General features: G+C 32.8%; 3 protein-coding genes across 11 annotated transcripts; 1 reads left to right on the top strand and 2 right to left on the bottom strand.

Annotated features, from left to right (window-relative positions):
- Positions 1–1,272: 1,272 nt before the first annotated feature.
- On the bottom strand, positions 1,273–2,967 carry LOC122628276 (basic helix-loop-helix transcription factor scleraxis-like). 3 transcript variants are annotated; one of them, XM_043810402.1, is made up of 4 exons: positions 2,839–2,967; positions 2,242–2,483; positions 1,519–1,774; positions 1,273–1,418 (listed from the first exon to the last, which is right to left on the bottom strand). In XM_043810402.1, the coding sequence occupies exons 2-4, from the start codon at positions 2,316–2,318 to the stop codon at positions 1,320–1,322; spliced, it is 432 nt and encodes a 143-aa protein (XP_043666337.1). In that variant the 5' UTR covers positions 2,319–2,483; positions 2,839–2,967; the 3' UTR covers positions 1,273–1,319. The 3 variants fall into 3 exon arrangements, with proteins under 3 accessions (XP_043666337.1, XP_043666335.1, XP_043666336.1); XM_043810400.1 differs by having other exon boundaries at positions 1,519–1,810; XM_043810401.1 differs by lacking the exon at positions 2,839–2,967 and having other exon boundaries at positions 1,519–1,810; positions 2,242–2,635.
- A 5-nt stretch (positions 2,968–2,972) lies between these two features.
- On the bottom strand, positions 2,973–13,502 carry LOC122628274 (arginine-glutamic acid dipeptide repeats protein). Of its 7 annotated transcripts, none has more exons than XM_043810395.1 (8): positions 13,365–13,502; positions 11,677–11,813; positions 9,914–10,273; positions 9,712–9,792; positions 6,231–9,639; positions 5,701–5,979; positions 4,869–5,067; positions 2,973–3,097 (listed from the first exon to the last, which is right to left on the bottom strand). In XM_043810395.1, exons 2-8 carry the CDS (start codon positions 11,722–11,724, stop codon positions 3,070–3,072), a joined length of 4,404 nt encoding a protein of 1,467 aa, XP_043666330.1. In that variant the 5' UTR covers positions 11,725–11,813; positions 13,365–13,502; the 3' UTR covers positions 2,973–3,069. The 7 variants fall into 7 exon arrangements, with proteins under 7 accessions (XP_043666330.1, XP_043666329.1, XP_043666327.1 ...); XM_043810394.1 differs by lacking the exon at positions 2,973–3,097 and adding an exon at positions 3,525–4,788 and having other exon boundaries at positions 9,914–10,255; XM_043810392.1 differs by lacking the exon at positions 2,973–3,097 and adding an exon at positions 3,525–4,776.
- A 255-nt stretch (positions 13,503–13,757) lies between these two features.
- On the top strand, positions 13,758–15,027 carry LOC122628275 (protein dj-1beta-like). The gene is made up of 4 exons (XM_043810399.1): positions 13,758–14,097; positions 14,237–14,398; positions 14,483–14,672; positions 14,769–15,027. Exons 1-4 carry the CDS (start codon positions 13,903–13,905, stop codon positions 14,903–14,905), a joined length of 684 nt encoding a protein of 227 aa, XP_043666334.1. The 5' UTR covers positions 13,758–13,902; the 3' UTR covers positions 14,906–15,027.
- The last annotated feature ends 799 nt before the right edge of the window (positions 15,028–15,826 follow it).

Below are 15,826 nucleotides of genomic sequence, written 5' to 3' on the forward strand. Positions count from 1 at the left end.
GTATTACGTACATATTATTATACGAACGCTTAATAAATATTTATAATAAATTTACTACATTGATAGCCTTCAGATGTCTCATATGTATATGTTTACAATCTTATTAAAGAAAAGAATACATAGTATATTTATGTTTATATCGTATATAGTAATATTTTAGGTATATTTACTTATAATATAACCATGAATGAATAAGATCGAGAAAAATGACTTACTCATAGTCGAGTGGTTAGAAAACTTATCAAAAATTATTGTACGTTAAAATACTTCAATTTACGATAACAAAAAAATTTGTTTACTTTTTACAAGAAAAACAAGTACGGTTTGATGCACTTGTTCTTACATATCGCGTTAAATAGGAAAGAAAAATCTAGATGTTTATTTGCTACTATTCCGCCATAATAACGTAGTCGGTTACTTCTGGACGTATGTACTAGTAAATCATAATAAATATTTCGTCGAATTCTTACCTAATTTGTCCTAAACGCTCCAGAGTGGTTTTCCTCGAATATCAACATGATTACAGATCAAATACTTTCTAATCAACAAGCGAATAAAAACACTGAAATTGAAACGAGAAACGAGAACGGAGGAAAAAACTAAAATATGCCTCCTCACTGCATTGTTGGACTTCGAAGACTGAAACATTCGCCGCCTTACTACGTTAACAATGATTGTACTTCTTTTAATCGCAAATTGTTCTTATTTTACCTATAAAATTAATAACAATTAATTAGAATATTCGCTTTTTAAATTAAGAGATTGTATATAACAAAATGAAATATATTAAATAAATAATATTTTTATTAATGTAATCAAAATGTTTCTTCTCAATTTTGTTTTGATCATGGTTGTACCAGATGCCGAAGCTTAAATGTTTATCGAAAAACAAATGATTCGTTTCGATAGCAACGAGTCGTTGTTTTATAACATTTTTTTTACATATACATAAATATTACATGTTACATATTACAACATATAATATATATAAATCCCCTTAAAGAAACGACAACAGAGAAATAAATCAAAATCGTTTACAAAAAAAGATTATATTTTCTTCAAAAAAATGGTTATGTATATCCGATGTTATATATTTCTTTCTATTTTTCTTTTTATAAAAATGTATGAAATTTTTGAACATTTGATCACATAAATTATTAATTATATGTATACAATATGTATACCAGTTCATCATACATCCTTGAATAGAATCACTATTGTATGAAAGAAATTTATTAAAATAATATATTTACATAAAATTTACAAGAAATATATTCTTTAATATATATGTATATATATATATATATCTATATATAATTTTAATCAATACACTTTGCAGAATTCCCTGGAACAAAGATATATGGTGTCATATTATGACTTTGATAATCAGAAAGAATTTCTGAATTGCCATTTGTATTCTGAAAATAAATGAAGTCATTAGATCTTTTCTAATATAATAAACGTTGAAAAGATTGAAAACATTAAAAAAAAAAAAAAAAAAAAAATTTTTTTGCTTACATATTTTTTATGCATAGCAAGGCAGAAAGTGCAAACTTGTGGTCTAGCTTGCATATCACTCCAATCACCTGTTGAGTATACTCTACCACTTTCTTCTAGTTGTAAACAAGGTTGATCCATGGCACCAACAACAAGAACTGCACCCAAGTGACTGATGTAACTACTTGCTAATCTGAGAGTCTCTATTTTGGATAATTTTCTATCTGCTGGCTCCGTTGGAATCAATGTTCTCAATGCGCTGAAAGCTGTGTTCACGCTGCACAGTGAAGATTGCTTTTCTTGAATCGTGAACCTGTATTTATTGACAGTTTTTCAATGATTTTATATCAAATAAGCAGTGCTAGAAAAGAATAGCTTTTTTCCTTCTCCATGAGCTTTCCTTGAAAGACATATTTAGTCTTTATTCTGAAATTGTCCCAAAGAAGGCAGAGGAGAGAGGAAACCTTTTTAAAATACACACATACTAATACAAAATCATTGAAAAATACTGTACACTAAAAGAAACGTTACCGATTGTTTTTTATCGGTAATGTTACTAATACCATTATTAAATAATATATATTATATATTAATAATAAATCTAAACATATATATAGATACTCACACATATATATACATAGAGTATTTTTTATAATTTATCGCTACGTTTTATGTTTTAATAATTTATTGCCACGTTTTATTTACTTGTTATAAAAGAATATTTAACTAAAGCCTTACATTTACCTGTGAGTTCTATCTCTTTCACGTGCGTTAGCTTGATATCTCTGTTTATTTGATTCCTCCTTTTTACGTGTAGTCATTGTTCTCAATACTTATTTCAAGATGATATTAGAACGTTTTTTAAACTCTTATCCAGTCACGGCAAGAACGTCTTTATGAATGAATGTTACTCCAATTTCCTTCAGTTCCTCCAGTTTATGGGAGTCCCCTCTCATGTGTTACCGCCAATCCCCACCCGACCCTCGCTGCAACGGGAACATATGTGAACTACACGTGCATGGGATCAGGGCCGCATGGATCGTATAACGATACATGAGAGAACACATGAATATTTGAAAAAATTGAATTTTTGGCAAACGGAACTAATAATAAAAATCTAATTTATACATACATATATATATATATATATATATATATATATATATAAATCTATATGTATAAAACAATTTCAAAAATATAAATTCATTATTAAATACATTGTTCATTATTAAATGCATAAGTAAAAACGCGACGAAAATATATAATTAAAAGTTATCAAGATTAATTATATGGATTTATTCGAGATTATCTATCAGTTAATTTTTTTTTGTATATACTCACTATGAACGATCTGAACAACGAAATATGTATATTTAACTGTTAAGAATATATACGAGTACTTGCGGACGTCAAGACTCCCACGTAATATGGTCAGAAGCTGAGTTTCACATTACATTCAATAAAAACAAGTCGTTGAGCGGTAGTAGGGCGAGGAAAACAAATTCCATCTGTAAAACTAATTAGGACACTTTCATACGGCTTCCAGACGGCGGCGGATAGTTACTAACAACTTCATGTTTCAATTTTCTTGCTATCGTGCCTGTAAAAAAAGTCCTTAGTGAAGATAAAATTTTTCTCATTTCTATTTTTCATTTTAAATACGAATCTTGCAAATATTAATTTGTATTGTTATAAGCGAAAATTTTAATTATTCAAGTTTCATTATACTTCGGTATTGGAATAAATTGATAATATAACTTAACATGTACTATATATACTTTTTTGGATATTCGTCATAAAAAAATCTATTGCTGAAAAATAAAAAAATTTGTTACCAATATATAAAATATTATATACTATTACAATTTTTTCATTGATATTATTATATATTTGTAAATGCATTAATCATATAAAATAAAAAACGTTCTTAACAATGTAATAAATAAAACCACTGCACAAAAGATTATTAATGTAAATTATACATATTTTTTGTTTTCTAAATAAGCAATAAAGAGAACAATGCGATCTATGCTCTTTAAGTCGAAAATAATATATTTACATTACATAATAATATATCAAAGGAGAAAAATATATAATTCAATTGCACGTTTGTATGAAATATTTACTTTGTTAAATAACTAAGTTACATTGATTCAATTATAGCGTAATTTACATATTCAAATGTTTATTAGAATAGAGAAGATATTTCAAAAAATCATAGAGAATCCTTCAAAATTTCCGATGTTAATATTTTCATTTACTGTACGATTTGTTATTTAATGTACAATGCAAATCATGATTAATTAAACATTATGCGTTTACGCTCAACAATTTCCTACAAACGTTTAACTTTGGTCACTTTGTTTTAATGTTCACTACATACCAGGCGTTCGCGCTACTGTTACCAAAGGCCCATATAGTCTCTCATTAATCTTAAGCAGTACTTATAGAAAATATACAAATATCTGTGACAGAAATTATGTAATATTCAACTTAAATTATTCCATATACACGATAAATATCGGAAGTCTAAATTGCCCCTGTGATTATAAACAAGAACGGGCACGATAATAGAAATGTAAATTTTATTCTAATATTTTATATAATACTTTACTTGTAAAGGCTCAATAATGTATAAAGTTTAATAAAACGATTAAAAAGAAAAAAGGAAAAAAAAACAGACAAGAGAAAAAAAGAAAAAAAAAAAACGAAGAAAATACTTTATGCATAGTATTCACGAATCCAGATCAGTAAAATTTACCTGGCTCAACATTTTGGCATTTGCACCATCAAGATAAAATTGAATAACAATTAATGATTTCTATCAAACTTATTAATTCCAATACCTAGAGAAAAAGAAAAAAGAAAGAAAATATATATATATAAAAAAAAGAAATATACACATTAAAGCACTATTATATATAATCTTCATTTCTACGATACTAGAATAAAATCTAGTATTCTCGATGAATTTTTCACTACGTTATTTACACTAACAAGTTACATTACGTAACACTTTAAGTCTCAATATGTCACTAAAAGATCGTAAAAATAATTTATGATCTTAAATACAAGATCAACGATCGTGAACAAATGTTGCCATTTGTCCTTGCACCATACTGGCACAGTAATATTGTACCATATTTGTTTTGTGCAATTAATTGCATCCCTATTTATAAAGGATAATCATTATGATATAAATACAATTATATTTAAGGACGAGATCCACGTGCAGCTTCTTCCAATGCACGCACTTTAAGCTCGCGCTCACGCTGTTGTCTAAAAAACATCCTTCGTTAATCCAATATATATTTAATTCATTTATTAAAGCAGACGAAGGAATGTACTGCTATTTATTTGAAAAAACGAACCTCAGATATTCCTCATGATGAGCAACAAGCGATGCATGTGGAGGAAAACGATCGCGTTCCATCATCAAATGACGTTGCAACTGTTCATGATGCACTGCCATATCTGCATATGGTCTTCCAAGAAGTTCAGCTGGATGAAGAGCCAATGCTGGATCACGGGGCATTAAGCCTGGCCGAGGATAATTAGCACCAGCAGCAGCTATGCAAATAACAAATGTTAAAACAAATGGAAAGTATTTGAAATGTTCAATCATTTCATGAAACTAATATATATATTTATAAGATATGTATAAGCAAATATGGAAAAATGCTTTAAAAGCATGCATCATAGAGAATAAAATAATCTGTTATAAGATATTTAATAATTAATAAGTTAAGAATATTTATTAACCAATACTCAATATTGTCCTTATTTTTATATTTATTACATAATGAATAAAAAATTAATGATCAAAAACGTAATATTTTTGAGTTACTTCGATATTATATATCAAAAATATTCATTGAACGATTAATTTGTCTACTCTTTATCACATACACACATCCAATCATACATATCTATGTATACTACTCTTTTGTACCACTCACGCGTACACTCGCACTTGCACCTGAATATGTATAATGTGAATAACTGAAAAATTGTATGACCGAAACAGCTGTCGTTCGTACTTCGAATAATAAGCTAGAGTTAAAAAAGGGTCAAAAGATTTAATTGCCAGAACATGATGGCATGAGAAAGTAAAGCGATAGAATATGAAAACTTATTGTCATAGATGTTTGTCAAAAGGAAACTCTTAAGAGAAACTTAGAACATCCTGACTCTGGCACCTACCAGGCAGGGGGAATCCAGCTGCAGCCGCAGCTGCCTCCTGCTGTTGCTGAGCCTGTTGCTGGGCCTGCTGTTGTCCCGGATGTAAGTGCAAGTGCGTATGCGCATGCGTATGCGCGTGAGTGTGAGCGTGATACTCGGGCGAGATGCCAGCCATCTGCAACCGGACCATCGGGTCAGCAGCTAGAGCCAACCGCTCGTCCAGCTGGCCATGGTGATGAGCCGCTACGGGATGGCCAGCCCCTCCACCCGCTGGCCCCCCGCCGGCTGCAGTCGGTATCCCTAAACCCGATAGTGCCTCGATCAAATATACCATTTTTGTTTTACGGTGTAAAAAAATAGTCAACTACACTATCTTCTATCTTTCACATATACATTCCACTCGTCGCTGCAACACTTTGCATTCCTTCAAGATACTTTCCTTTAACCGTTCAAAAGAATATCTTCATAAATAATTACAGAAAGTAACTGGCTAATTTCGAGACGAGTAGATATCGATAAAATAATTACAAAGGACAAAAAACAATAATTACCTAATCTTTCTAGTCGCTCTCGTTCTAATTGGCTCGGTCCAGGCGGAGCTCCGTATAGACCAAATTGGTGCAAAGCTTGTGGTGGTCCCGACGGTCCTGGAGCGAGACCTGCAGCCGCATATCGTCGATGAATTTCCAACCAATGCGGATCAACAGGAGCCGGCATTGGTCTGGGCGTCCCTTTTAATAATTCCTCCTTTAAACGATCATTTAATTCTCTCTCACGCAACTCTCTTATTTCTCGTTCTCTCTTTTCACGTTCTAAATGTTCTAGTTCTAAACGTTCCCTCGCAGCCGGTCCATACATATAATGGATCATCGGATCTGGCGGAGCAGGATGTCTAGCAGGTGAAAACGCTGCATGTGGTCTTGCATATTCAGAGAGTTGTCTCAGAGCTGGTGTATCTGCATAAGATCCTGGTCTTGTTCCATACCTATCATACGGAGACACAACAGGTTCGAGTGGACCACGACTAGGTGGCTTACAAGTCTCAGGCTGCTTTTCTGGAGTAGTCATTTTTCTAGCCTGCTGTGCAGCAACTCTATCGCGTTCTTCTCTTTCTCTCTCTGCTTGCTTTCTTGATCTTTCTTCTCGTTTTCTAGCTAACTTAGAATCAGGCACAGGTTTAAACATCAAATCTGTCCTGGTACATGAATTATTCTCGCCTCGATTCCAATGTCGCAAAAATATTGCAGATTGTGATCTGTGACATTCGGAATCTTCAATTCTTGGCTCAGGAGAAGGTCCGCGTGGACTGGGCGGTTCTTCTGGTTCTGGCTCACCAAGATCCTGTTCCATCTTTGGTTCCTGTACAACAGGTGGTTGTGGCTGAGGAGGTCGATGATGATGGTGTACAGAACTAGTCGACGTTAAACACGTTGCTGAAACGAGCGACGGTTTACGCTGAGTATTGTGTGAACTATGCGATGACGAGTGACTGTGAGAACTATGAGAGGAGATGGTTAATAGTTTGTCGTGATGCAAAGTTGTCGCTTGATGCATACTAGAAGAATGATGATGAGTAGCAATAAGATTTTCTCCTTCTTCTCTGGTCGTCACACTGGAACTTGTACTAGAATGATGAGCTGTCATCATTGTTGTATTCTCCTGACTTCTTTGTGGTGACGGTGGTGGGATAGCATGAGGTACTGGTCCATATGAGTATGGTGGAAACGAGGGATATCCACCAACAGGTGCGTATCCGGGATAAGCATGTGGATGATAAGGATGCATCGCAGTAAACAATGAATGGTGCATCAAGGGATGATGAGGATGGAACGGATGAGCCATATGTGGGCTAGGTTGTTGTGCCGGATGCATAACGGGCTGAGGAATAGATGTCGGTGGAGGCGGTAATGTTGGCGTTGGCGATGCTGCCACTGATTGAATCTGCGGCACTGGTTGATTACTTGGCATAGAATGTTTACTTGGTGTAGGTGGTTTACTAGTACTATCTGGATCTTTCTTTATATTTTCTAAACTTGGACCAGGAAAACCGGTCTGAAAACCAGGAACTTTCACTTCTTTTAAACTTTGCAACGGATCCGGTTCAGGAGGAATAATTTCTTGCTTAATTTTTAAGTTTTGTGGTTCCATTGGCGGAGTTCCAGCTAAATTATAAATGCTCGAAGGTTTTTCCATAGATAGAATTCCACTTGGTTGAATCGGTTGAAACATATTCGGCGGTTCTGCTCTCTCTGGTTCATTACTTTCAGTACGTTCGGATACTCTTTCAGATATTCTATCGGAAATTCTACCATCGCGCATTCTTTCTGTAGATAATCTTTCTTCTGGAATTCTTTCGGACATTCTACTTTCCGATGACATGACCGTCAATCCAAGAGGCTGCGGCGAGCTTGATATTTGAGGTATCTGAGATATACTTGCTGGTATATTTTGAGATATATTGAGATTCAATGGAGGACCTCCAATACTTTGTGGCAAGCCTTGCGTACTGGACATATTCTCTGGATGTGCGCGTAAATTTTGCGTTGGTCCCATATTTTGAGTGGTAGACATATTCTGTGGCATATTTGGTGGTATTTGTATGTTCTGAGATAAATTCTGTGGCACATTTTGAACTGGTGGAACGTTAGATGTATATTGCATATTTAATGGTAATCCTTGCTGATTAGGTGATATAATTTGTGTACTTTGTATATTTTGTGAACCATTCGGTGGACACATACTACTTACTGCACTTGACATTGTTTGAGACAAGTTACGAGGTATGTTTTGATTCATATCGTTCATATTTAATGGCTGTGACGTACTCAGGTTCAGCTGTTCTGGTTCTTTCATTTCTTCGTTAGAAGGTGACATAGCTGTTTCTATTGGCAGTGGCTCTAATTTCAGTGGTTGATTCATGGCTAAAGGTACATCTTCTATTTGATCCTTAGTTTCCACTGGTTCTTCCAACAATGGTTTTTTATCTAAAGTATGAATAACAGGAACAGATATAGGTAAACTTTGTATAGGACCTGGTACAGGAGTTGAAGTTGGCGTAGGTTCAGAAGGTTCTTCTGGTGTAGTTACAGCTGGACTGACAGGCTCCTCAGGTTGTACGGCGATTGGTGTGGGTTGATTTTCATTTGTATCTCCTTCTGTTTCTCTTTCAGGTTCATCCATAAGAGAATTACTGTCAGTAGTGAGTGATTCCGAAGGACTCTCTGGCCTGTCACCACGTTTTCGTTTTTGAGCTTCCTTATCCTCCTCTGCATCATCCGCTTGGCTGCGTTTTTGAGCTTTCTTTGGTGTTTCTGGTTTACTAGAAGACTTTTTCTTACTTTTATCGGGTGTCTGTTGCTGCTGTTGTTTTTCTTGATCAGGTGTGTCTGTTCCACCGGTACGTCGTGGTCGCGCAGGTCTTGGCGTTTCTTTTGCCTTATTTCGCGTTCGCATTCTACCTGGGCTATCTGGCGACTCCGCAGGCACAGGGCGGAACAAATAAGGAGGAGCAGGCGGTAATTCTCCCGTTTTCTTTAAATGTGCTCTGCATTCCGTACAAAGTAATAATCTATCTTTACCAGCAATCTGATAATCTTTAGAATTAGTTGAGAAACAATGTTGACAAGAATGCGTTGCACCGTTTGTATTAGTGTCGCGAGAATCACTATCCTCTTCAGAATTATCGTCTTCTGTTACAGAACTAATCTCTCCTCCAGGATTATTACTTGCTGGTGTGCCAACAGGTACAGTTTCTGGTTCTGAAGCGGGTTCTTTTGTATTGGCATTAGCAGCCGGCGTATCTTTGGGTGGCGTAGGAACTTCCTCTTTAGGAGTGCCTGCTCTAGAATTACGCGTATTTCGAATTCTTCGCAGAGAACCTTGCCGTCGTCTACGATGTGGTCGATTGTTATTTGCACCTGGTGTTTTCTTCCACAAATAGTAGAATTCGACCAATTCCGGCTATAAAAGATAAATGTCATATAATTATTATTTCATTAAATATAATCGATATTTAACTAATATCTATTTTACCGTATCTTTATGAGGTAGAAGATCCTTCCTAATACGAGAAAAATTTTTTCCAAATTGTCGAAGACCTTTGACAAACCGTTTCTATGAGAGAAAGTGATAGTTGATTAATTTTGAGTATAAGTTTCCCTATAGATTATAAAACCAAGCACAAATTAAAAAGGACATAATATATAATGTTAATACTTATTTGTATTTTACTTACAGTTTCTTCTTCAGACCATTTCTTATCGATGCCTTTAGGTACAGGACATTTAACAAGAGCTTGCAATGCTCTTCCAGGATCATATCCAGAATCATGTAAGATATCCAAAGCATTGATAGTAGTATCGTCTCTCGAAGCTGCAACACAACCATCGTCTGGGGATCCTCCGTCACACATTCCAGCAAATGCAGCCATGGATCGTGCTGCTCTCAAATACATGAGTAGATCTCCATCCAATGCCATGGCTGGAATCCATCTTAGCTCTTCTCTCTCTTTAGAGAATTCTGGATCAGGAAGCAGCTCCCCAGGTGGGATACCCGGCCGATACTCAGGCAAACGGGCCTGACAAGAAACCAATTCCTGTACCCAAAATTCGGGATTGTGCGCAGTTAGCACCAATGCCAAAGCAAGTTAGTTATACGCACCTATACTCTGGCTTGTCTTTTGAAATAAATAGACCAATAATTTTTTTTTCATTCAAAGTTTTGACCATATCAAATCATATCCAATTTGATACTTTATTAAATTAAATATTATGTAAAAACAAAATTTTTGTTAAAAAAAGCTAGAAATTGTACAACATATATCATCCTCATTGTCTAAAAATCCCATAAACAAATTACAAGCAAGGAAAATTAGAATAACTGGGAAATTAGAAACACAATTTAAATAAATATTCATGTATACATTAAATTATAAGCGTAGATGGTTCAAGTAACCAATGAAGTACAGCTATTAAATGAAGACATGTAATTAACACGAAGCATGTGTTACCTCTTTTTACCCATAATACCTTTCAATTATTTCACCGTGACTGAAAACCACATAACTTGCACTGAGTGTAAATTCTTATTCTATAAATAAGTATTCCACGCACTATATATTAATATATGTGTATATCTTAATAGTAATTTCCAGTATCTTTTTTTTATGGAAATCTAGCACTTTTACTTATACCTAAAGTTTTTCTATGTAGTAATAGTATACTTATTAATTGTAATTATTAACATTTAGATTGATATAAAATTATTTGTCAATAGGTTAATTTTTAAAACATACTTATCTTTATATATATTACAAGGACACTAAACTACACTTATCTATGACATTTATTTATGACTCATATTTTAAGTGCGCAGAACTATTCTGTTATTTGAACCATCAACATAAAACAATAAAACATACACATATTTTAAAGGTTTTCTATGATGTAATATAAATATTCATTACATAATTGATCTGACAGAATGCAGAAAAATCTACATATTTCATTTTTTAAATGTAAATGTAGTCTGTACAATGAATGATTCCATTAATAAGCACACACCATGCATAAAATGTATAGAACATGAATTAATATAACCAGTAGTTGTAATTCTTGCTAATCACTATATGAGTCATACATTTCTATATAATCAATCGTCATTTAATTCAACGAACATTTAAAGAAAATAATATATTTTTTAGACAAAAACATCATGAATAAATATAGTATGTAAAAAGTGAATTTAAATTAAACATAATACACTAATATTCGCCAATGTACAATGTATTCATTACTTTCTCTCTCTTTTTCTTGCCTGAAGCTTATATTTTCCTTAGCTATCTCTCTTATTATGTATATATGAAATACGTTTTAAATATAACCTAATTTATTTTTTGCTTGTACTCATATAATGCATTGGAGAACCACAAGCCTCGAGTTAGGTACGCTGCACAATAGAGCTAAGTAGCAAAAAAGTTTTTGAAGATATATGGCAAACCTGGTGTGAAGGGCCAACTCGAATCTCGCCCTGGGTCCCAGCAGACATCTCCCCCTCCTCCGAAGCTCCACCGTCTTTCTCCAGTGTTTCGAGTGGCTTCAGTCTTCGACTTTCAGTAATTTCCTATCATCCACCCCCTGAACCGTATATTTTTTCTATCAGTATATTTGCAGTAATTATTGAAGGTGCATTATGCTTAACATGCTGTCTTTTAACTATCATTCTACATTGAAATGATATATTATTATTAATTTCAATATAATTTTAAGATAAATGATTGAATAATATGCAACAAATAGTAATGATCATACTAAAATACTTTAATTGAGCTATCTTTTTTATAAAAATATATTTTAAATTATAGATTTTTATCTTGATACTCGTGTAATTTTATAAGACCTATAAAACTGTTATACTGATAATATATTTACAACTTAACACCAGGTAAACCATGTGTTAATAGAAAGTTCAATTATCAGTAGCAAATTGCAGAACGATTCATGCAAAATATTAGCATTATTTTTATTAAAATTTAAATTCCATAAGCTCTAATAAGTTTATAACAAATAACACAATTTGAAAAAAAGTGCAAGACATAACATAATGTAATGACTACTAGTAGTACTAGCAATTATAGTAGATTATGGAAGAAAAACTTGAATATGTTGATTCATTAATGTAATCAATTATAGAAAAAAGCTTATTAGAGATATTAGATCTTAAATTTTATTAAAAAAAAAAAAAACTCATGCAATCATGTGTATTAAAATTACATATTATAAAAATTAGTTTAGAATACTTTGCAAAATAAAATATGTTGATCTTTCAACGAAGACTGTAATTCATATATAAAGATATTCTTTTAAATATATACTGAGGCTTCGTGTTAATTACCTATCAGAAAATATTATAAAGATATTTAATCATCAATATAAATAGATGTACATCATTACATTTACTATTTTCCTTGCTATGTTCTAATCTATAATTTCAATTGCATTTGGGAAAAAATACACATTACAAATAACTACTTATATAAAAATAATTAATATATTATAACAATATGAAACATGGGCAAGCCTATAAATTGACTGATGGGATAATATAAAAAAACTTGGATATTCCAATAATTTTAAAGCCTGAAATATCTTAGATTTTTCAAGTGGTCTTAAGTCACGGTGAAAGCAATAAATAGCATAAGATCAAGCTTTTAACAAACACAATCTTATGCTCTTTACTGCAGCTACTACCATTTCTACGAAACTTACGAAAATATAACCTACGGTTAAAATTTGATTGAGTCATTAGCACGACCTGACGACACGATGAAAAAGAACGAAGAAAAAACGAGACAGAGAAAGAAAGAGAGAGAGGAAAGAGAGAGAGAGAGAGAGAGAGAGAGAGAGAGAGAGAGAAAGAGAGAGAGAGAGAAAAAAAAACTATTTGCACAATTTCATCATATGGATGGAACGCCAGCGGAAACGTGCATCTTTCCTTTTCGCAATTTTTCGAAGCAGCTTATTAGAGCTTCTCAGCTTGATGCTTCCGATGTAAAGACGATCATTTTTATTCGATCTTTTTCACGAAATTTTTGAAATATAAAATTGAAGAAGAATCACGAGGTACCTCCCTGAGCACACGTCGAAATAATGTGGAATGCCATAAAATTTCAAGGCAAACTCACTCACCCGTGTTCCGAAATGCCTCAACGACGATGCGCTCGCATTGTTTCCCGTGACGCCGCTCGTTTCGGCGACAACGCACGCGCTGAATTGTCCGTGCGATTGCTAACTTCTGACGAAAAAATCGAAGAATGATTCTCCGTTAAATCGGGTCTCAGTTGCTCCTCGAGTTGCCTTGTACGAATCAGTAGCCACAACACCCAAACGTCGCCATCTTGTACTACGTTTGTTTCGTTTTTCTTTTGTGGGGGTGCGATCCGATTCCACGCGTTCCGTACTGCTTAATATACCCCCTTTGATTATTCACTTGACTGAGGAAACGGTTCTTTTCTTTACAACTTTTTCAAAAAGGTATTCTTTAATATTCACGAATATGTATAAATTTACATAAAATTAAAAAAAGATGTTTCTTATATTTCAATACATATAATAATAAATATATATTATTCGCAAATATACTGCTAACGTTAATGAACGTTCACTAAAGTCTATAGAACTATACTTCCCAACCATATTTTGTCAGTCAATATATATCTAGATATAGATGAAGATTGCTATTCAACTATATTCTTTATTCGTAAAGATCCCAAAACCTGTTTGGAGAAGTTCTGCATATAATTTTCGATATACAGCAAAATATTCTAATAAAATGGCCGACATAACAGCGCTTTTATTAATATTCGATGGATCGGAGGAAATGGAAGCTGTAATAACGGCAGATGTTTTGCGTCGTGGCGGAGTATGTAAAATTATAATACGCTATATAAAAATATAATTACGTAATAGGAATAAAGAATAAATAGCTACATATGCTATATATTACGTACGGTTTTAGAATGAAATACCTTTTGAGTATACATTGTAATGTGTAATTTTAGGTTTGTGTTACCATAGCAAGTTTGGGTGATAATGAATGTGTTAAGTGTAGTCGTGAGGTAAAAATTTGTGCAGACACTACACTTGCTAATGTGAGTGAGAAAGAAAAGTATGATGTTATCATACTACCTGGAGGACTTGGTGCTGCAAGAGCATTCGCAGAGGTAAACATTCTTTTTTATTTTAGTATATTTCTAGTATATTTATATATTTCTTAATGAATAATAAATTATCTTTATGGAAATTAGTCAGCTGAAGTTGGTAAACTATTAAAGAAACAAGAAAAAGGAAACAGACTTATAGCTGCTATCTGCGCAGCTCCAATTGCTTTAAAATCTCATGGTATTGGAAAAGGAAAAAGACTTACTTCATATCCAGCGATGAAAAATCAATTGACCAATGGTTACGAATACTCAGAAGATCGTGTAGTGGTGGATGGTAAGAATTATTTTCAATCTATCTAAAACAAAATCAGTTTTATCATTCGTTTACAATTGTTTTAGAAAAGAAACACAAAATTTTTTTATTTTTCAGGCAATCTAATTACAAGTAGAGGTCCTGGAACAGCCTTTGCATTTGGCTTGGCTCTTATTGAAAGATTAGTAAGCAAAGAAACGGCTGTTACCGTAGCGAAAGGAATGTTATATGAAGATTACAAGTACAAATTATAAGTACATTAATGGTAGTTAACAACTACTATAAAACATTGTCGACAGGTTCACAAATATATTATAAGCATTATAATAAATATAATTTATTATTATAATAAATATATTTATTATTACCAAATAAATTCAATTTATGGGCTACATTTTTTATATAATTTATCTTCTTATAAAATAATAGCACAATTTCGAAATTAATTCTAATAAATCATTCTTATTTTTACTAGTTCTGACATTTCATTTATTAATAATCACTAAAAACAAGATTTTATTTATTCGAGTTGCACATGTGTATGAACAACATTATGATTGTTCATTCTTGGTTTTATAATGATTTATGCCAACAATGAGTAGAGTAATTCTTTACTGATTTTGATGAATAAAGTTTTATTTTAAAGACGAAAGTTTAAGACAGTTTTCTTGGAAAAGCTTTATTTAAAAGAAAAAAAAATCGTGTCAAACAATGATGTTTCTACGAGAATAGTTTATGCATAAAAATAAAGCTTTCTCAAAAATTCCGAAAAAGTTATGTCTTCGATTAAATCTTCATCTTTAAAATGAGACATTGTCAATCAAAATCGGTCAAGAATCACGCTTGAAGTCACTGTTGGCATAAAAGCTATTTCCAATATTTTTCATGAAAAAAAGTTTTGTATAGTAGCGCCACTTGAATGTTGCGAGAAAAGAAAAGAAGCTCGTATCCCCACTACTGATTTTCATATAAACGCTGAGTTTATATGAAGTAGTGTTTTGTTTCAGTGAAATAAATGGTTAAGGTAGAATTTCCAACACTGTTTTCTTCTGTGATGTCCTCTATGGAGTAGTTCGTTTTACTTTATTATTATTACTATTTCCACTATAATAATAATATATAATATCAAAATATAACAATAAGAAACAGTAAAAGAAAAAACGCATATATACATA

This window comes from Vespula pensylvanica, chromosome 4 (genome assembly GCF_014466175.1).
Source record: "Vespula pensylvanica isolate Volc-1 chromosome 4, ASM1446617v1, whole genome shotgun sequence".
NCBI lineage: Eukaryota > Metazoa > Arthropoda > Insecta > Hymenoptera > Vespidae > Vespula > Vespula pensylvanica.

Coding starts and splice junctions, on each gene's coding strand:
- LOC122628276 (XM_043810400.1), bottom strand. CDS start 2,318: ATGACTACACGTAAAAAGGAGGAATCAAATAAACAGAGATATCAAGCT. Junction 1,811..2,241: donor GAAAGAGATAGAACTCACAG/GTAAATGTAAGG, acceptor CAATAAATACAG/GTTCACGATTCAAGAAAAGC. Junction 1,419..1,518: donor TTGCTATGCATAAAAAATAT/GTAAGCAAAAAA, acceptor ATTTATTTTCAG/AATACAAATGGCAATTCAGA.
- LOC122628274 (XM_043810391.1), bottom strand. CDS start 11,724: ATGTCTGCTGGGACCCAGGGCGAGATTCGAGTTGGCCCTTCACACCAG. Junction 10,274..11,676: donor GAGTTGGCCCTTCACACCAG/GTTTGCCATATA, acceptor TTTTGGGTACAG/GAATTGGTTTCTTGTCAGGC. Junction 5,980..6,230: donor AGAGCGACTAGAAAGATTAG/GTAATTATTGTT, acceptor TATCGGGTTTAG/GGATACCGACTGCAGCCGGC.
- LOC122628275 (XM_043810399.1), top strand. CDS start 13,903: ATGAAGATTGCTATTCAACTATATTCTTTATTCGTAAAGATCCCAAAA. Junction 14,399..14,482: donor CTGCAAGAGCATTCGCAGAG/GTAAACATTCTT, acceptor TATGGAAATTAG/TCAGCTGAAGTTGGTAAACT. Junction 14,673..14,768: donor AGATCGTGTAGTGGTGGATG/GTAAGAATTATT, acceptor TTTATTTTTCAG/GCAATCTAATTACAAGTAGA.